This window comes from Acinonyx jubatus, chromosome C1, assembly GCF_027475565.1.
Source record: "Acinonyx jubatus isolate Ajub_Pintada_27869175 chromosome C1, VMU_Ajub_asm_v1.0, whole genome shotgun sequence".
In the NCBI taxonomy this organism is placed as follows: Eukaryota; Metazoa; Chordata; class Mammalia; order Carnivora; family Felidae; genus Acinonyx; species Acinonyx jubatus.
The window spans coordinates 60,879,633-60,902,267 of NC_069381.1; the positions used below are offsets into that span (position 1 = coordinate 60,879,633).

Consider the following 22,635-nt stretch of genomic DNA (forward strand, 5'->3'; position numbering starts at 1 on the left):
ATTAATAATAAACTTTTATTTACATTTGTATTTATATTTGTCCTATGACTCCTAGGAGATATCTATTGTATATTATTGATATTAAATCCCTCATGTATGGAAATGGGGCAAACAGAACTGATATCTCTAAGCAGATGTTAAAATATGCCAATAAAGTTACCATCTGGCATAATTTATAAGGGCCTCATTACAACTCTTTCTTAATTTCTATCTCTCTTAGCTTTAAATTATTTAATTTTCCTTTACTCAACTCAATGCACAAAGTATTTGTTGAGCAATACTATCAGCACTTAATAATTTCTATCTCTTTACCTTTTCCAGATGTATTATGATATTTGGTGAATCTCTGCTTGTTTCTCTTTTTCCTACTGACCTTGGCAATTCCCAAAGTTCTCACTTCAGATTATGTATTATACTAGTAGTGCTCATTTGCTGCTTTTTAAAATTAATTCTGCAATTCCTTGGTTTCAAATCTTTCCTACCTATATCTATGGCACTAAGCATACTAATAAATGGTCACAGGTTGGTTTTTCCAGAAATGAGATACCAAGACAGAGTTAAGTGTGCAAAACTTTTATTGGGAGGTAACACCTGTTAAGGGAAAATGGAGGAAGTAGATTAATCAGAAAAGTCAAACTTTCTGCCAACCACCCTGGAGCTCCAGAGCAAAGTCTGTCTGAAAGTCTCACATTGAGCAGAAATGACCAGGTGCTTGCAACCATGCCTTACTCAATAATTGCCTGGAGTTTGCCTAAAGAAAATAGTGTGACCTCAACTTGAAAGCGGAGGTGGACCCTGAAAGAAACTAAATGCTGAAGCTCTCAGCTAATGACATTTCTTGCATCTGAGCAACCACAAATGGTAATATTATCCTTGTATGTTTCTGTCCTAATCTTATTCGTTTACTTCCAAGTCTTCTCTCTTTAGTCCCAATAAAATCTTGATTACAGGGGACATGTTTTACTTACTTTATTTTTGTCAGTGATGAGCAGAGAATCTGATACTTAAAAACACACAACAAATACCTGCAAAACTATTAAATGGCTAAATTTTGCCCCTTAAGTACTGATGAGGTCATCAAGCTATGGTGTCACTTTTAAGCCATCATTATTACTTCTTTGGACCCCAAAAGAGGGCTGAATTAAGCTTAAGTTAAATTACCCTTACCCTTAGGCAGCCCTAGTATATGCCCTTATATACTCTTCTAATATCTCATAATTCCACTTACCACTAAAAGCCACTATTTCCCAGAAGTCTTGATACTCAGGACAACTCTGTCTCCTTTGGTGAGACCCATTAAATGTAGGCAATTGACTTCCTGGATTCGAATTTGTATACTCCTCTCCTCTCAGTTCCACACTTTATACAATTGGTCCCTATCCAGTGAATTTTTCCTAGTTCTTCCCTCTCTCCTTACAAGTTCCAGCATAGCACTTGTTTGATTACCATTTTTAAGGCTTTAGAGTTTGTTTTAGTACTAAGGATGTTGTAAATATTCAAAAAAGACCCATTGGAAATAAACTGAATTGCTGATAGAACCCTAAAATGACAGATAATAACACAGGGCAATTTGTAAACAATGTCATCACAAAGCTTGTTAGAATTATACAAATTGCAACATTTCAGAAACACATTGAAAATAAAGGCCGGGTGCCTGGGTGGCTCGGTCTGTTAAGCATCAGACTTCAGCTCAGGTCATGGTCTTGCGGTTTGTGGGTTTGAGCCCCATGTTGCTCTCTGTGCTGATGCTCAGAGCTGGAGCCTGCTTTGGATTCTGTATCTCCCTCTCTCTGCCTTTCCCCTACTCGCGCTCTGTCTCTCTCTCTCGAAAATAAACATTAAAAAAAATGTCAGTTTCCAGTATAAGAAAGTATTCTTATTATACAAAACAATGAAATTTAAAAATAAAATATCTACCCGTAAGTTTCTTTTTAACCCTCCACATAATTAAAACAAGGTGACCAAAATCACATCTCCTGAATCTGATATAAGATCAACCCTCTCTGTATTGTCTTAGTATCACTTACTGTTAAACAAGACAGAGAGGGAAAAACTAAATTCAATATTTCTTGGCTTGTAATATGGAGATGGTTATTCTCTTTCCCTACCCTCAGACTGACCTTAATTTAAAGTAGGTGCATGTGCACGTGTGTTGTGCACGCATTGAACACACACACACACACACACACACACACACACAATCCTCAAATATGATTAGTTACTTGGATTTATAAAATCAGGGCAAACTCACCCTGCCATGCAAGCTGTGCTCTGTACAATCTCAGGGAATATCCTCTATATAGAGTCTGATGTAAATGTACTTGTACACTGTACAGAAGCCCTGCTTAAAGTGAACCCTTCTCTTTTTCTTACTCACATAGGCCATGTGATAAATCATCTCACCTTTGTAATAGTAAAAAGGGAGCTACAGCTCACCAAAGATATACATCTAGATGGCAGGTAAACTTATGAAAATATGTTCAGCACCATATGTCATTAGGGAATTGCAAATTAAAGCAATAAGACATTAGTAAATATCCATTAGAATAGCCAAAATCTAGAGCACTGATACCACCAAATGCTAGAAATACAGGGAGCAACAGAACTCTCATTTATTGCTAGTAGGGATGCAAAATGGTATAGCCACGTTGGAAGACAGTTTGGCAGCTTTTTTACAAAACTAAATATACTCTTACCATATGATCCAGTAATCATGCTCCCTTGTATTTACCTAAGCAACCTGAAAATTTATGTCCACACAAAATCTGCACATGGATGATTATAGAAACTTTGTTCATAACTGCCAAAACTTGGAAGCAACCAAGATGTCCTTCAATAGGTGAATGGATAAGTTGTAATACATCCAGACAATGAAATATTGTTCACTGCTAAAAGGAAATGAGTTATTAAGCCATGAAGAGATGGAGCAATCTTAAATGCATATTGCTAAGTGTTAGAAGCCAATCTGAAAAGTCTCTGTGTATCTTTAGGAAAATGTATTTAATAATGGAACAGGTTCATAGGAAGACTGTATTTGAAAACATTTTGTTCTATTTTGTTTTATAAAAATAGTGTTCAATATGGCATGTATATAGCTCCATCAGTATTAGTTACGAGAAAAATAAATTTTTGGAATCAAGGAAAAAAAATCAATAAAAATATTCTAAAATTCAACCAAACCAGCATTTCTAAAGCAAATTTTACTTTAGTATAGACGGCTGCCATATTAGATTACTTCCAATGTTTCCAGGAACCATACAATGTCACAAAGGAATATGAAATATGAACAGTCAATGTATTAAAAGTGGTTCTTTAAATTTTTTTAATGTTTATTTATTTTTTGACAGAAAGAGAGAGACAGAACATGAGCGGGGGAGGGGCAGAGAGAGTGAGACACAGAATCTGAAGCAGGCTCCAGGCTCTGAGCTGTCAGCACAGAGTCCGATGTGGGGCTCGAACCCACAGACCACGAGATCATGACCTGAGCCGAAGTCGTACGCTCAACCGACTGAGCCACCCAGGCGCCCCTAAAAGTGGTTCTAAGTAAGAGATCCCTTCCAGGGAAACTGGGTTGGATTGCCTTATTGATCCTTCTCCTCATTGTGTTCCTAATTAGGAAGAATATATGCACCCACTCCAGAAAATGAGTGAAGACAAAGGGTATGACATTCCAAACTTCATGCTTCAAGAAGGCAAGGTGTTATTGAAGTTCTAAGAAAAAACAATTAGATCATGTATCTAGGTGGTAGGCTGTCAAAGATTGGTATCTACAAGATAGACTTGTTCTTACTTTCCATGAAGTTGGAAGAGTTAAGGTTCCTGGCCATCACTCTTTTTTACGTTTTAGATGTTTTCCCTCCTTCCTAACAACATATGACTAAACCACTTAAGGAAGCTTCAGATGTGAAGGTGCGGGAGCAGGAGGAAAGGAAGCAACTAGGCTGCCTCTGAGATAAATATGTAGCAAATCGCTTTCCTCTCCTCTGAGTCTCTTTCCTTTTGGCTACAATGGGTGTGACTTTCTTTCATATTATAGCTATTCTAAAATTCATGTTTGCAATATAGGAAATAAGAGAAATAATACCACAAAGCCAACAAAGCATAAATAATGAAGAATATCTCATACTCTAGCCCAGGTTACTAAAGTTTTGCAATGGAATTTCAGGCAAATCCAGTTAGAAACTGTTTTGTTCGGGGCACCTGGGTGGCTCATTCACTTAAGCGTCCAACTCTTGATTTCAGCTCAGGTCATGAACTCACAGTTCCTGAGGTCAAGCCCCACTTTGAGCCCCACATCCTAACAAGCCCCTTGAAGAGCCCCATGTCAGGCTCTGCACTGAAAGCATGGAGTCTTTTTGGGATTCTCTCTCTTCCTCTCTGTCTGCCCCTCACCCTTCTCTCTCTCTCTCTCTCTCTCTCTCTCTCTCTCAAAATAAATAAATAAGCATTAAAAAAAAAAGAAACTGCTCTGTTTGCTATTACTCCCTATACATACATTTTCAGTAACCTAATTCAGTTACCTCAGTAACCTTTGAGGAAAAGGGTTGACTATGCCAAAGCAAATTTCAAACATTTTTGGGTGTCCCAGCAAAATCCATCACAATAGGATCTAAATTTCCCTAAAATCCATTATAATAATATGTTTCCCTAAAACTTGATCTCATTAACCACCATAGGTCTGTATTTCTGTCGGCCAATTCTTCAAGAGGAACAGCCACCTTTTGACTGTGAGCCATCGATAAATAATGTCTCTAGCAATTGTTCCAGAACCTCAATTTCCTCTGATCCACTTTTTTTTTTTAATCAGAGTCCTTACTCATGAATCCTGGCTTTTGGTTCTATATCTCCTTTAATAGCTTAAGTGTGCACCTTAAATGCTGGCTTTGCAGCATAGCATTTCCTAAATAAATGTAACTTGAACTCACTCTTCTGGCTCTCTCCATTTTAGGTTACCGTGAATACAGGAATTTTTATGCTTTTTGGACCAAGCACATTTCAGCCTCAAACAGAAGAAAAACAGACATTAGTTACTTATCTAATTACTAAAACTTGAATTCCACTCTTGACTGATCCTTTCCATTATTCTGCTCACAGCATTTTTTTAAAATGAACTCCCAGTATTAAATACTGTTATTTTATAACCTCCTCTCTTTTCCCTACTTCTTAATCTTTTTAATGTTTCTTGGATCCTAGGTTCTCTTAAGCACTCTATGGCATCACTTGTTCTTACTATAGTTTCTACTTGACCAGTTGTCAAGTCACTAATGACAAGATACAAAAATAACAGAAGAATAGTACACCACGTAAGTGAGCTGAAGAGACTACAAAAGAAGCCACCAGAAGATGGAACAACAATTTTACACAGCAGAAGTAAAGATTCAAAGATGAATCTTATGATTAAGGATCATTTCAATTACTCTAAGAAATTGAGCTGAAGACAACTTCTATAATGTCTTATGAATAGTAGCTATAAACAGTGAAAAATCATCAGACAATGTACATATTTATAGACTATGAAAGAATAGTTCTTAATAACATTAATTGTGATGTGGTTAGCAAAATTATCAATAATATTAACAGCTTTAGAAAACTCCTTATAATGAATATATATCCCCAAATTTCTTAACATTTAAAATACTTCCAAAGACCTGACAATGATATATTCTATGTAACTTCACAGATATTAAATAAAATACCTCTATAATATGAATATTTAATTCCTGTTTATGCACATAGTCATTTGCCATAATACAATACATATCCATGTATGTATATTAGATTTTGCATATGGATATATGACTATGTGTATATACATATATCTGTACATGAGTGTGCAAGTACTTTATAAATATATATCCAAATTGGTTATATACAACATTCAGTGAAAGTCTCCTCTGCATAAAGCACATAAAAAAGCATGTGACATGCCTGAAACCAGTGAGTTTATATTCTATATAGAGGGCCAAAAGACACTTCATATGAACTTTATACTTTTATAAAGCATCTCATCTAGAGCAAATGAATACAGTCGGCACTGTGTGCTACTGAGGAAAAAGTTTCGAATAGGATATACTGGCCTTTTAAATCTATATTTTTATTCAATGGATAATTTCTGTGGGTTTTAAGGGCTTGAAGATATTCCTCTGCTACTTCTAAAACACATGTCCTCAATAACACTGAAATCAGACAAATGACAGTCTGCACCTTTTGTAGTCTTTTCTAATCATGTTAATAAAATGGAAATATTTATAGTGCAAGTTACTTAGAAACAGGTCTACATGTGAAGGGGTTTATTTATCACAAACAGTGCATTACACATTATTATAAGTTTGATCTAGTAATTATACTAGAATGTCAAGTCTTCATTTCTACCATTATTTAATGTCAAAAAAAAAAAAACTTCTAAAGATAAAAAAAAAAAAAGTTTGTGCTTTTTTGCACAAACTCTGGTGTCAGAAGACCTGGAGTTAAGTCTTAGCAATGTCACTCAAATGTGTGGCTTTTGGTAAGTTAGTTAACCTGTAAAAGCCTTAGTTTTCCTCTTCATAAAAATGACATGAAAACACCTATCTTACAGTGCTGTGGAGAATAAATTACAGAACACATGCAAAATATCTAGCAGAGCACCTGACAGCAGTAGGCAGTCAATAAATAAGTTTCTATTTCCGATGTGTCCTCAAAGCAAGACATAATTTATCATAAAACACTGAATGAATATTATACTACATATAGTATCATTAGTTTTCAATAAACTAAATATTTCTTTGTTTTCAACTGCTATGAAGATATTTTACATTACTATTAATAACTATTTGCAATAGGTGATATGAGAAAATATATATGCAAGGCATAAAATTACAAAATGGTTGTGATAAGAATAATGTACCACAAAATTATATTTGTACTTTGTTATCATATGACTTTTCTTACATCAAGAAAACCTCAAGCAGAATATTAACAATATAATGAGAATATTTAAAAGGGGATGAAGAAACTTTTACTATTGATACATAAATTACAACTATAGTATCTTAAATAAAAATATTTAAAGGTAAGTAATAAACTAACCATACTTACATGTTTCCAATGTGCAAGTTTTCCTGTTCTATTAGTTTCAGGCTGAAGAAAGAGATGCTTAAAGAGACTGTCTTCGTATCCTTTAGGTATAAAAGTCCACTTTGTTTCACATTCACCAATAAATTTCTCCTGATGCTTTTTATGCAACAAGGGGCTGAATATAAGAATGGGTTGGGGGGGGGAGGAAATTGTCATTTAGTTTTTTTGCCATTAAAAAAAAAAGAAAGAAAACTACTCATGAATTCACTTACATCTTTAGAAAACATGCTGCTAAATTTAATGTAATATTTGTTTTCATATTAATACTACATAAAAAACTACTTAGGCACTAAAGTTTACTCATCATCATTCATCAAGGGATGAATGGGTGCTGAGAAATCTCTGGTGATATGGATCCACAAACAGTTCTGTACTCATGTCTGGCTATGTATTTTATAATATAATGGCAAGGAGAACATGACAAAGTTATCTACAGAAATATAAGGTAACCATTATGAACTCTTTTTATTATTCTTCTCCAGTAAAGAAGTAACTCTATCTCCATCTATAAAAATTACTCTAGAGCAGTACTGTCCAACATAATACAATGTATGCCATCAAATAATTTTAAGTTTTCTATTAGTCACAGTAAAAAATGTAAAAGAAAAAGAGATTAATTTTAATTTTGTTTAAACCAATATGTCCAAAATATTATCTGATAAATGGCATCAACAAACTAATATAAAACTTAATTGTAAAATACTAAATATTTCCCCTGTAAGATCAAAAACAAGGGAAGAATATCCTCTCTCACCCAACCTACTCATCATTGCACTGGAAGTCCTAGTCAGTCTAATAAGGCAATAAAAAGAAAACCATAGACCAATCTCAGCTTTGAATACAGATGCAAAAATCTAAATATTAATGAAAAGATCCAGCAATATAAGGAAAGAATAAGAACAATATGATCAACTATTACAAAGCTCATTATATAGGCAAATTAATGGAAGAAACATGTCTGTGTATACAAACAGAGGCAGAAAGGGTATTAGATAAAATTTAACAGCCAATCTTTACTTTAAAATTTTTGTAAGAGAGGATATCAAAGTACACTACTTCAATATCATGGAGACAATTTACCAAAAAATCAGTAACATTTATTCTATTTGATGAAATTGTAAAGTCATTTGAATTAAAATGATGGATGAAGTAGGAAATTTACAGTTACCATTATTATTAATTAGCAGAGGTAAAACAAAACTAAAAGGAAAGCATTTTTTTCCATTTTTCAAATTTTTAAAGTGAGCTCCATCTATTCATTTCTTCATGCAAAATACTTTCATTGATGATCTACAAATTAGGGTAAAATATATTAAGGGAATAAAACGTTTAATGGCTTAAATAATGTAAAAGTTAACTTTGCTCTAATGATGACTAGAGTAAGTTGGTGGCGCAGCTCTGCTCTGATAAAGTCATTCAACCTTCCCTCACCACTATCAGAGACACTGTCGGCAACCCACATATCCAGTATGTTACTCCAGCCTCTGGAAGTGAAAAACATGAAGACAAAGGGATACAACTATCATTTAAGAACTTCAAGCAGCACTTGTACTAATTACTTCTGCTCACTTACAAATGTAACAAGTCAAGAAAACACAGGATCCCTTCCCTAGCTGGTCCCAGTTGAGGCCTACAGTATCATTCCAAGAAATACCATAGCCTGGGTCCATGTTTTAGAGAATCTATTCCAAGCAAGAATGTCTGGGAGATCTTGGACTTCCTTCCTCCTCTCAGAATTCACTTATAAGGCAGAAGCTCTAACCCAGGTGCAATAGGTAGAGAATACTGGAACCCTGAGAGCCCTTGCCCTTAGCAAGTGATAAACAATTAAAAGGAGCGGGTACCTCCAAGACAGTAGCAAGCTAAACTGTAAACCATCTTGAGATTTACCAGAGAGAACCAGGAGAGGGGACAGCTAAGAAAAGCCCTTCTGGGATCTGAACAAACTGTAAAACCTGGCCTCAAAGATTACTTTTATAAAGAACCCACTTTTAAAAGATCACACTATGGAACAATTTATTTTCCAGGGAATTTCTGAAAACAATAGAGTAGTCAGCTGGCAACTAATGAAAGCTAGTAATAGTTGTGACATCAAAGGAGTTCAGAACAGCTTAAAAGAGAAATCAGAAAAAAAGACGATCAAAGCAAGCCCTACTAAAATCACTGTCATGCCAATGGTGACCACACCTGGCTAAAGGTTTGCCCTCTAAGGAGAAATATCAGAGGCTCCACAGTGCAAGGGAAATAAAATTTACTAAAATGGTTTACCCAAGTTATTAAACAAATAAATAAGGCCTGGGTGAGATGTTCAGTAACAAGGGTGGTTACAATATACTATTTAAAATGTCCAGTTTTGGGGCGCCTGGGTGGCTCAGTCGGTTAAGCGTCCGACCTCAGCTCAGGTCATGATCTCACAGTCTGTGGGTTCGAGCCCTGCATCGGGCTTTGTGCTGGCAGCTCGGAGCCTGGAGCCTGTTTCCAATTCTGTGTCTCCCTCTCTCTCTCTGCCCCTCCCCTGCTCATGCTCTGTCTCTCTCTGTCTCAAAAATAAATAAACGTTATTAAAAAAATTCAAAAAAAATATAAATAAATAAATAAATAAATAAATAAATAAAATGTCCAGTTTTGGGGGAACCTGGGTGGCTCAGTTAGTTAAGCATCTGACTTTGGCAAAGGTCATGATCTCACGGTTTTGTGGGTTCGAGCCCTGCATCAGGCTCTGTGCTGACACCTCAGAGCCTGGAGCCTACTTCGGATTCTGTGTTTCCCTTTCTCTCTGCCTCTCCCCTGCTCACACTCCATTTCTCTCTCTTTCTCTCTCTCTCTCTCTCTCTCAAAAATAAACATTAGAATTTTTTTTAAATGTCGTTTTCAACAAAAACTTATGAGACAGGCAAAGAAAAACAGAAGTGTAACCAAAGAGTAGGCCTTTGAAACTGCCTTTAAAAGGGTACAAATGACAAACATAACAGATAAACACTTCAAGGCAACTATTATAAATATGTTTAAAGGAAATAAGCCTCAAATAAGCAAAGAAATGTATAATGACAAGGCTTTTTCAAATAGAGATTATTAATAAACACACAGAAATTATAAAACAGAACCAAATGGAAATTCTGCAGTTGAAAATTATACTAACTGAAAGTTTTGCTAGAGTAGTTCAACAGACTTTAATTGGAAAAAGGAAAAACATCAGAAAACTTGAAGAGATAAAGATTATGCTGATAAACAGAAAATAATGAAGACAGACGAAGAGACCCACAAAGAAATGTGGAGTACAATTAAGTCCATCAACATATGAATAATGGGAGATAGAAGAGGAAAATGAGAAAAAACACAGGAAAAAAATATTAGAAGTGTTAAAACATTCTGAAATCTGATGTAAAACATTAATCTATACATCCAAGAGCTAAAAAAAAAAAAAACCTAAAAGTACAATAAACACATTATAAACACATCCAGACACATCATAGTAAAATAGTAGAAATGCAAAAACAAAGGAAAAAAAAAAACACAAAGGGAAAATCCTGAAAACAGCAGAAGAAAAAGGACTAGTCATGCACAAGGGAACCTGAATAAGATTAACTGCTGACTTCTCAGCAGAAACAATTGAGGTCAACAAGCACTACTATGACACAAAGTACTAAAGAGAAGAGGAAAAAATCTTTCAAACAAGAATTTTATACACATATAAATGTATTCATACATATGTAAATATAAGTGACACATGTCATTCTTGACTTTGTTCTCCCACGCAAGAATGACTAACAACTATTCATGGACAAAACACCATTGAGAGAATCCTAGAACAAAAGGAAAAGCTGAATCACATCTCCCAATATACCACAAAGACCACGACAGAATGCGTTAGAAAGGTAAAAGGAGTGGCTATATGTGAACAGCAATCCTTTTCCTTTAGACCAGTGCAGCACCACACTGAAGGTCTCCCCTGAGCCTATAGCTCTTTCAGTGGGTAAGAGAGCCCAGGGGTAACATCCAGCCCCTGTAGTGTTTGTGGGTCACTTTGTGGAAGCCCCTACTCTGGTCTTACCCTATGGGGATTACAGGGGAGTCTGTGGTGCTCAACTACTGGGAATCTGATTGTGACAAAGCAGGGTGGGACCAGCACTGGAATCCTGGCAGACTGAATTCCTACCTGCAGAGCCCAAATGGTAGTCCCAAACAATGTTTTTGCTCATTTGCAGAATCAAGTCAGTGGCACAATATGATCAAGGACCTGGCAGGGTACAGGTTTGTCTCATTTAGGCAGTCAGTCAGACAAGGAGGTTTGCCGGCCCTGGAGGCTGGTACGCTCATGCCAAAGAGCTAAGTCATAGCCCCACCACTTTAGAGCATGGCTCCTGGCATCATCTGGCAGTAAGGGAACACTAGCAATGCTCAAGCTGAGAGGTATATGAGCAGAGCTGATCACCCCCAGAGTAAATGTAGCACCCAGTATAGATAGTTCCCCTGCTTTGCCCAATTAAGGGAGTTAATTCATAGCTTCTCTACTGCTCACTGTAGTTCCTGGCCTCTCCCAATGGGAAAGCCTATTTAGAAAAATTGAGGAGTTGTCTAAGGTGGGTCCACGCACAGGAGAGCAGTCATAACCCACATGCTGCAAAGCATGATTCCTGCCCCCACCCCCACCCCAACAGGAAGGGATGGTGAGAATACTCAGAAGCCTCTCTGTGACCTAGCAAAAACAAGGGGCAGGCAGGTAATGCTGACTGACCCCTGAGGAAAGTGAGTAGTCCTGTTCAGCCAGGGAACTTGCAGTGTGGGGCAGTTTGGGGCCACAAAGAGCCTTACTTCTTTGGAGCTGCTTCTCCCACTACACCTGGGCAAGGAAATTAATTTCTGGTACCACTCATTGCTGAATACAGGCTTCAGCCTGCCCAACCACAGAATATTACCAGAGCACACAAGAAGCTGTGTAGCCCACCCCATAGCTTTACTTATAGTGGCACATGAATAGAGAATAAAGTTCATGACTTTCCTTGTCTGCGGAGCAAAACTGGAAGCCTCACCTGACTAGGATATTCACTCACACTCTTGCCTGATTCAGATCCCCAAATAACGAGATGGGCAGGTCCTGACTCCTATTCTACTGTCCTGCTAAGGCAGAGAAACTAATTCAAACTACTGCAGAGTATACTACCAAATCCCAACCAACTAGTAAATCTAACCAGAGCCTGATCCAGGCAACCACAGAGCCTACACTACAATCTCACTTGGGCAGGAAACAAACCCAGCAGTTCTGTCTAGCTCTTCTAAGCCAGAGCTAGAATAGTTGCCTCAGAGCTAGAATAGTTGCCTCCCCCAAAATAGACCCTAAAAGCAGTCACCACACCCAGTCCAGCTGTCTAGGGACAGTCCAACGACATTATCAGCAGTCATATCCATACACCCAGTCTGAGCTGTCTAGGGAAGTTTCTCTGTCAAAGTGAATCTATAAAGTCTGGAAAAGGAGACTGTTTAACCAAATGTGCAGATACCAACATAAGGAATGAAAGATGACAAAAATCAAGTAAATATAACACCACCACAGAAACTAGCAAAGCTCCAATAACTGGCCCTAAAGAAATTGGGATCTATGACCTGCCAGACAAACCATTCTGAGTTATCCTCTTGAACAGCTTTTAAATGGTATACATGCAGACTCACTCACCCCAGGGCGCAATGCAGAAGTGGTCCTTTGGAAACCGCCCAGACTTCTGGTGGAAGAGACTCATTTCCTAATTCTAAAACACTGGGTCTGAGGGGCAGGGACCTATTGGATTACTCTCCAGTATCAGAGGCTAGTGGATGACCTCTTCCTGCACGCCCCCTCCCTTGCTAAAGCTGAAAGATGCCATCTTTCCCCAACCCCCTTTCCTGTGATGTCACCCTTAATGCTTCTTTCCTTTCCTTTTTCTTCTTTTCTATTTCTTTCCTTTTTTTGGTGGATTCCATCTTTGTACTTTCTTTCTACTGCATTCCAGAACACCAGTATATCCCAGAGGGCAGCTTCTACACATATCTGGTGCTCCAGTTTTTGTATCTAGTGACATGGTTTTTATAGCTGCCACCTAATGGATGTCCCTTGATCACCTGGCTATGGAGATAAAGGTGGACCTGAGTTCTTAGGTCCCATGAGACTATAACAATTGAAGAGAAAGTTCTTGGCAGACTACAAATCCCAGGGCATTGAACAGATAGCACACTGAAACACACTGCCCATCTTTCTAAACAAGAGGCTATTTCCTTTTCCAGGAGATTTGGCCTGAGGGGCAGGTTTCTAGTTTAGCACAATTATAGGAACGTCTTTAGAAGTCCTGAGAGAATTAAGGGCAGTGGATATAATCTTTGCACTCTCCCTCTGCTTTAGTTCAGTTAGCTTTGGTTTAGTTAGTTTAGTTTGGTTAGTTTAGTTAGTTTAGTTAGTATCTTCCAGAAAGGAGCATATACCCTTTTCTGGTGCCCTAATTTTTGCAGTTGCTTTCAGGGGGCATCTCTATATTGACTGGTTCTCATAACCTGTAGGGCTTATACTCATGGGTCCCACAGGAATGTAACAAATGGAGTAAAAGCTCTTAAACAGTACCACACCCAGATCACAGCACAAAAGCAACAGATACAGGAGTTCAATCTTTCTGTTAAAGAGACCTATTAGCTTCAGGCTATATAGATTCAGCCTGAAGGGCAGTCTTCTAATTAAAGACAATTTAAGGATTGACTGTAAACATTTCCTGAGACCTGGAGGAAGGATACCAACTTCATGCCCACTCCCTCCACCATGCTCTACCAGAGCACTAGCATCTCTCAAAGTAAGTTTTCATACAAGTCCCTTAACCCTTGATGCCTTGGTTTCTATGGCTGCTGCCCAGGGGACACCCTTTGATCACCAGGATCTGGTGGCTGGGGGTTGGGAGACGAGCTTGTATTCCTGGGTCTCAAGAGACTATAACAATCAGAGAGACAATTCTTGGCAGATTAGAATCCACAGAACACTACACAGATAACAGACAGAAACACATCCCCAGACTTTTTGTAAAAGAGACTTACTTGCTAGTCATGGAGTTTCAGACATAAGGGCAGATTGTAGGCTTGGCACACATCTAAAGGCCATGGAAGCTCTCTCAGGGAATACAGGTTAGGTATGCCATCTTTGCCTTCTCCCTCTGACTCACTACAACTTACATGTATCTCCCAGAAAGGAACTTGTTATATTCATCTAGAGTCAATATTGTTGCCAGTGCTACCATGGAATATGTCCAGATCACCAGGCTCAAGGGCTTAGCAGAACTTATGATTGCAGTACATAGTATAGTATATATGTGCGTTCTTTAAAAGCTACTGTCTGAGTGGCACCTGGGTAGCTCAGTAGGTTAAGCATCTGACTCTTGATTTTAGCTCAGGTCATAATCTCACAGTTTATGAGTTTGAACCCTACATCTGGCTCTGCACTAGCAGCATGGAGCAAGCCTGCTTGGAATTCTTTCTTTCTCTCCCTCTCTCTCTGTCCCTCCCCTACTCATTCTCTCTCTCTCTCTCTCAAAATAAATAAATAAACACTAAAAAAAAAAATTAAAAGCTGCTGCCTGAGGGTCTGACTTCCAATCAGCCTGAACCTAGGTGTTGAATGAAATTCTCCCCTTTTGGACACTGACTGGTCTTGGCACACACTCAACTACTGGAAACTACATAAAATAGGCTCTTTGAACAATCACAAAGGTGTGAAAGACAACCAAGAGCTAGGGCAGGGTTGAAAAATAAGGTTCATATCTCACACAAGACCAATCCTCCAAGACAAGAAGAGGTAGCTATTTCATCTAATATGTAGAAACCAATACAGGGAGTCAAGCAAAATATAGAAACAGGAATATGTTCCAAATGAAAGAATAAGATAAAACATTGGGGCGTAGGAGAGGAAACATTAATAAAATGGAGACAAATAATTTACCTGACAAAGTTCAGAGAATTGGTCACAAAGAGGCTAATCAAACTCAGGAGAAAAAATGGATTAACATGGTAAGAACTTCAACAAATAGAAAATATAAGAAAGTTCCAATCAGAAGAATTCAGTAACTACACTGAAAATATACTAGAGGGATTCAATAACTGACCAGATGAAGCAGAAGAAAGGATCAGTGAATTCAAACACAAGGCAGAGGAACTCATCTAATCAGAGCAGCAAAAAGAAAAGAATGAAAAAAAAGTAAGTACAGATTCAAGAATTTATGGGACAATGTCAAGCAGACAAACATTTACATTATAGAAGTCTCGTAAGAATGAAGAAAGAAAGGGGCAGTAATGATATTTGAAGAAGTAATGGTTGAAACTTCCCTAATCTGGAAAAGGAAATATCCAGGTCCAGGAGACACAGAGAATTCCAACTAAGATGAAATCAAAGAGACCCACACCAAGACACATTATAATAAAAATGTCAAGGCTAAAAACCTTGAAGAATTTGAAGAAGCAGGTTTTTAAAAGCAGAAAGAGTGAAACAACCTGGTATGTCCAAGGAAGCCCCCATAACATTATCAGCAGATCTTTCAGCAGAAATTTTGCAGGCCAGAGGGAGTGGTATGATATACTCAAAGTGCTAAAAGTAGAAAATTCTCAGTCAGAATACTCTAACCAGAATACATCATTCAGAACTGAAAGAGAAATAGATAATTTTCCAGAGAAGCAAAAGCTAAAGGAGTCCATCACCACTAAGCTTGCCTTGCAAAAAATGTCAAAGGTATTATTTTATGCTGAAAAGAAAGGACATTCATTAGCGACAACAAAAAACAATAAAAACATGAAAGTACCGCTCTTACTGGTAAAGGTAAATGTATAGAAATGGCAGTAGATTAATCACTTATATAGCTAATATGAAGGTTAAAAGATAAAGAAGTAAAAGTAATAGTAACTACATGAATTAGTTAAGGAATGCATAAGATAAAAATGTAAAACGTGATAACAAAAACAGTGTGTAGGGGGAGAAGGGTAAAAATGTAGAAACTTAAAATTCTTTGAAACTTACGTAATCAACTAAAAAATAAGTTATTTTAAGTTGTTATATTTAAGCCTCCTGGTAGCCACCAAGCAAAACCTCTAAGGGATAAACAAAAGATAATGACAAAGAAACCTAAGCATATCACAAGAGAAAGTCACCACACCACAAAGGAACAGAGCAAGAAAAGAAAAATAAACAGAACTACAAATCAAAACAAAACAGAAAAACCCACAAAAACAATTAACAAAACGTCAGTAAGTACTTTAAAGAGAGCACTTGTTGGGATGAACACTGGGTATGTTATATGTAAGTGATAAATCACTAAATTCTACTCCTGAAATCATTATTACACTATATGTTAACTAACTTGGATTTAACTAAAAATTTTAAAAATTAAAAATAAATGAAGAAAAGCAAAGTTTTATTCCAAAAACATATTTATTTATTTATTTATTTATTTATTTATTTATTTATTTAAATGTAAATGCACTGAATTCTCCAAAAGACATAGACTAGTAGAATGGATTTTTTTTAAAGACAAATCTATATACTGCCTATAAGAAACTTACTTCAGATGATACAAGATTGAAGGTGAGGGGATGAAAAAGGTAATCTATGAATACCAAGATATTCAAATGCAAACAAAGAGAAAGCTGGGGAAACTATATTTATATCAGACAAAATAGACTTTAAAACCTACTGTAGTGAGACACAAAGAAAGGCATTCTATAATGATAAAGAAGTCAATCCAAGAAGAAGATATATCATTTGTAAATATTTATGTACCCAACATAAAAGAACCTAAATAAATAAAACACATGTTAACAGACCTAAAGGGAGAAAGAGCAAAACAATAATAGTAAAGGACTTCCATACCTCCAGTACACCAATAAATAAATCATCCAGACAGAAAATCAATAAGAAAACATCAACCTTAAATAAAATGTTAGGCCAGATGAACTTAACAGATGTATGTAGAACATTCCATTCAAAAGAAATACAATGCACACTTTTCTCAAATGCACATAGAACATTCTCCAAAATAAATCATATATTAGGCCACAATAGAAGTCATAATAAATTTAGAAGATTGAAATCATATCAAGTATCTTTTCCAATGACAATGGTATAAAATTAGAAATAAATTATAAGAAGGAAACTGGAAAATTCACAAATATATAGACACTAAACAACATGCTACTGAACAAACAATGGGTCAATGAAGAAATAAAAAATAAAGTTAAAAATATATAGAGTCAAAATAAAATGGATATACAATATACCAAGACTATGGGATACAGCAAAGGCAGTTCTAAGAGAAAAGTTCTTAACAATAAATGCTTACCTCAGAAAACAAAAAATAAAAATCTCAAATAAACTAAGCATGCACTTCAAAGAACTAGAAAAATAAGTACAAATGAACCCCAAATAGTAAAATGAAGGAAATAACAATGATCAGAGCAGAAATAAATGAAACACAGACTAAAAAGACAATAGAAAGGATCAGTGAAACCAAGTGCTGTTTCTTTGAAAACACAAACAAAATGGACAAAACTTTAGGTAGACTCATCAAGATAAAAAGAGAGAGTACTCAGAGAAAATCAGAAATGAAAGAGGTGTTATGAACGATACCACAGAAATACTAAACGTGGTAACAGACTACTACATTTAAAGACTAACAAATAGGTAAGCCAAGAATAAATGGATACATTCAAAGCAACATACAACCTTCCATGGCTGAATCTTGAAGAAACAGAACATTTGAACATACCAATCACTAGTAGGCAGAATTTGATTTAGTAATTTTAAAACTCCATACACACAGAAGTTCAAGGCAAGATGGCTTCACTGGAAACTTATACCAAACATTCAAAGTAGAATTAATACGAACCCATCTCAAACTCTTCCAAGAAAGAAAGAAAGAAAGAAAGAAAGAAAGAAAGACTTCCAAACTCTACCAAACTCTATAAAGCCAGCATTATCCTGATACCAAAACCAGATAAGGACATCACAAGAAAAAAAAAATTACAGGCCAATATCCCTGAGGAACATATATGCAAAATCCTCAACAAATTATTAGCGAACTGAATTCAACAACACATTAACAAGATTGGACACCATGATCAAGTGGGATTTATTCCAGGATTGTAAGTATGGCTCAACATCTGCAAATCAATCCAAATGATACACAACATTAATAAACAAAGGCCAAAAGTCATATGATCATCTGAATAGATGCAGAAAAAAAAATTCACAAAATTCAAAATCCATTTATGATAAAAATTCTCAACAGAGTGGGTATAGAGGAAATGTACCTCAACATAATAAGGGTCATATATGACGAGCCTACAGCTAACATCATACTTGATGTTGAAAAGCTGAAAGCTTTTCCTCTAAGATCAAGAACATGACAAGGATACCCATTTTTGTCACCTTTATTCAGCATAATAGTGGAAGTCTTATCTAGAGAAATTTGGCAAGAAAAAGACACAAAAAGCATTCAAATTAGAAAGGAAAAAAAAACTGTCACTGTTTGCATACAACATTATATTATATATAGGAAACCCTAAATACTTCATCAAAAAACTGTTAGAATAAATGAATTCAGTAAAGCTGAAGGACACAAGACCCATATACAAAAATCTGTTGTGTTTCTGTACAATAATAACAAACTATCAGAAAGATAAATTAAGGACACCATCCCATTTACAATCACATCAAAAAGAGTAAAATATGAGGCATAAGCTTAAACAAAAAGGGGAAAAACGTGCACATTAAAACTGTAAGATATTAATGAAAGAAACTATAAAAGACTCAAAGAAATGAAAAGATATTCTTTGTTCATGGACTGGAAGAATTAATATTGTTAAAATGTCCATACTACCCAAAGCAATCTACATATTCAGTGCAACCCCTATCAAAATATCAATGGCAGAACTAGAACAAACAATTGCAAAATTTGGGCGAAACTATAAAAGATCCTAAATAGCCAAAGAAATCTTGACAGAGAAGAAGAAAGCTGGAGGCATCAGGCGTGCTGATTTCAAACTGCATTATAAAGCTGTAGTAATCAAGAATATAGTATTGGCATTAAGTATACACATAGGTTGATGGAAAAGAATAGCCCAGAAATAATGTTGGTATATATGGTCAGTTATTTTACAAAAAGGGAACCAAGAATATATGATGGTGAAAGGACAGTCTCTTCAATAAATGCTGAAAAAACTGAACAGCAACATGGAAAATAATGAAATTGGAGCACTATTTTACACAAAACACAAAAATTAAATCAAAATGGATTAAATACTAGAATATAAGTACTGAAACCATAAAATTCCTGGAAGAAAACCTAAGTGGCAAGCTCCTTGAAATGGTTCTTGGGGGGCGCTTGGGCGGCTCAGTCGGTTAAGTGGCTGACTTCAGCTCAGGTCATGATCTCTCGGTCCGTGAGTTCGAGCCCCACGTCGGGCTCTGTGCTGACAGCTCTGTGAAACAGCCTGGAGCCTGTTTCAGATTCTGTGTCTCCCTCTCTCTAACCCTCCCCCATTCATGCTTTGTCTCTCTCTGTCTCAAAAATAAATAAACGTTAAAAAAAAAAAATTAAAAAAAAAAAAGAAATGGTTCTTGGTTTATAATATTTTAATGATAGTGTCAAATTCATTTACAACCCTAGTTTAAAACTTAAAAAGGAATGTAGTAAAAGTAACCATAACTTTTACTAATGTGTTATTAGTTGTTCAATATAAAAATATATAAATTGTAACATAAATAATCTAAATGTGAGGAGAAGTAAAAGTATAAAACTTAGGAGTTCTATGGAAGTTAAGTTGCTATGTGTTTAAACAAGGTGTTATACTTTTAAGATATTTTATGTAAGCCTCATGGTAACCATGAGGAAAATACCTGTAGTAACTACAGTAGAGAACATGATAAAGAAATCAGATCATACTGATGCCAAAAGACATCAAACTTCAGAAAAAGACAGCAGGTAGGAAAAAAGGAATAATGGATCTACAAAACAACTATAAAACAAAATGGCAGTGGTAAGCCCTTGGCAGTAGTAAGTCCTTATCAATAATTAGTTTAACATAACTGGCTTAAATCCTGCATTCAAAAGATATGGAATAGACACAAAAAGCACAAGATCCAACAATATGCTGCCTATAAGAGATTCACTTTAGCCTTAAAAACTCACATAGCCTGAGAGTAAAGGGATGGAAAAGATACTCCAAGCAAATAACAACAATAAAAAGTGGCTATACCTATGTCAAACTAAACAGTCTTTAAACTAAAAATGTTATGAAGAGACAAAGAAGGTCATTATATCATGATAAAGGAATCAATAAATCAAAAATATATATCAATTGGAAATACTTCCCAAAATTAAAGCCTTAATACATAAAACAAAACCTCGCAGAGTTAAAAGGAGAAATAAATAATACAATAAGAGTTGGGGCCTTAAAACCCCACTCTCAACAATAGATAGATCAATTCAGATGGAGAATCAGTAAGGAAATAGTGAATTTGAACAATATTAGAGACCAAATGGACTTAACAGACAAATACAGAATTTTCTATTTGACAACAGTAGAATATATATTCTCCTCTTGTGCACCTAAAATATTTTCTAGGACAGACCATAAGTTAGGCCACAAAACAAGTCTTAGCAAATTCAATAAGATTGAAATCATACCAAGTAAGTACTTTCACTACAATGGTATGACTCACAAAAGCACGATTGGAAAATAATAAATACATTAGAAAGTAAACAACATTCTATGAACAACCAATGGTTCAAAGAAAGTTAAAGGAAAATTTTTAAAAAGTATCTTAAGAGAAATCATAATGGAAACACAACCTATCAAAACTTATGGGATGCAGCAAAAACAGTTCTAAGAGAAGTTCATAGCAATAAATGCCTATCTTAAGAAGCAAGAATGGTCTCTAATAAACTATCTAACTCTACATCTTTTTTTTTTTAAGTTTTCTAATGTTTATTTATTTTGAGAGAGAGGGGGAGAGAGAGGGAAGGAGAAGGGGAAAGAGAGAGAGAGCGAGCATGAGCAGAGGAGGAGCAGAGAAAGAGGAAGAGAGAGAATCCCAGCAGAGAGAATCTGCACTAACAGTGTGGGGCTGGATCCCACAAACCTTGAAATCATGACCTTAGCTGAAATTAAGAGTTGGACTGAGCCACCCAGGCACCCATACCTAACTCTACATTTTCAGGAGCTATAAAAAGAAGAGCAAACTGAGCCATGGGTAAAAATGATAAAGATTAGAGCAGAAATAAATGAAATAGAGAACAGGAAAACAATAGAAAAGATAACCAACTAAGAGTTGGTTCTTTGAAAAGATAAATAAAATTGACAAACCTTTAGCTACAAAAAAAAAAAAAAAACAAGGAAAAAAAGAGAGAGGACCCAAATCAACAAAATTATAAATGTAAAAAGGGACATTACAACTAATACCACAGAAATACCAAAAGGACTATAAGAGACTACTATGAACAACTATTTGCCAACTAAGTGGACAACCTGGAAGTAATGGAGAAATTCTTAGAAACATACAAACTACCAAGAATGAATCAGAAAAACACAGAAAGTCTGAATATACCCATTACTAATCACAAGATATAATCAGTAATCAAAAATCTTCCAAAGAAGAAAACACCACAACCAGAAATCTTTCCTGGTGAATTTTATCAAAACTTTCTTTAAAATACTTTTTAGGTCTTTGTTTTATTTTGAGAGAGACAGAGTGCAAGCAGGGGGAGGGGCAGAGAGAGAGGGAGACACATAATCTGAAGCAGACTCCAGGCTCTGAGCTGTCAGCACAGAGCCCGACACAGGGCTTGAACTCACGGACTGTGAGATCATGACCTGAGCTGAAGTTGGACGCTTGACCAACTGAGCTACCCAGGTGTCCCAAATTTTATCAAATATTTAAAGAAGAATCAACACAAATTCTTCTAAAACCAGATAGTAACTTGAACCCATAGGAAAAAATGAAGAGAACTAGAAATGCGATAAATTGGACTGTTAATATAACAAATACAATGAATATATATTTGTTCTTTTTTCACTTAGCTCCTTTAAAGTACAAAACATTTTATAAAGTGATTATATAATAATGTACTATTGTGTTTGTAACATACATAGATGTAATATGTATAACAGTAATAACACAAAAAGGAGGAAAGGAAATACACATAGATAGAAATAACATTTTAGATATCACTAGACAATCTCATATATAACTAAAGCAAATAAGTTAATGTATATATTTTAAGCCCTAGGGGAGGGGTGAAAGAATAACTAAATATATACAATTAAAACATCATTAAAGGAATGGGGAAGAAGTGATAACTAAATGTATACAATTAAAACATCATTAAAGGAATGTAAACGTTACATTATAAACTATTTACTTAATGAAACAAAAGTAGTAATGGAGGGAGAGAGGGACAAAAAGATATGAAACCTATCTGTGAACATTGTGAGTGTTTAGGTTTTTTTAAAATCATCTTGTGTTCT

The 22,635-nt window shown here is 35.8% G+C and overlaps 1 protein-coding gene across 5 annotated transcripts in view; it reads right to left on the bottom strand.

Annotated features, from left to right (window-relative positions):
* Nucleotides 1–22,635, bottom strand: part of LRRIQ3 (leucine rich repeats and IQ motif containing 3) — a 360,753-nt gene that overhangs the window by 225,447 nt on the left and 112,671 nt on the right. For all 5 annotated transcript variants that reach the window (XR_008294971.1, XR_008294970.1, XM_053214236.1 and 2 more), the window contains one exon: nucleotides 7,078–7,231. Coding sequence is in view for 3 of the 5 variants with exons in the window: in XM_053214236.1 (XP_053070211.1) it covers nucleotides 7,078–7,231 (154 nt within the window). In the remaining 2 variants the exon portion in view is untranslated. The remainder of the gene's footprint in view (nucleotides 1–7,077; nucleotides 7,232–22,635) is intronic.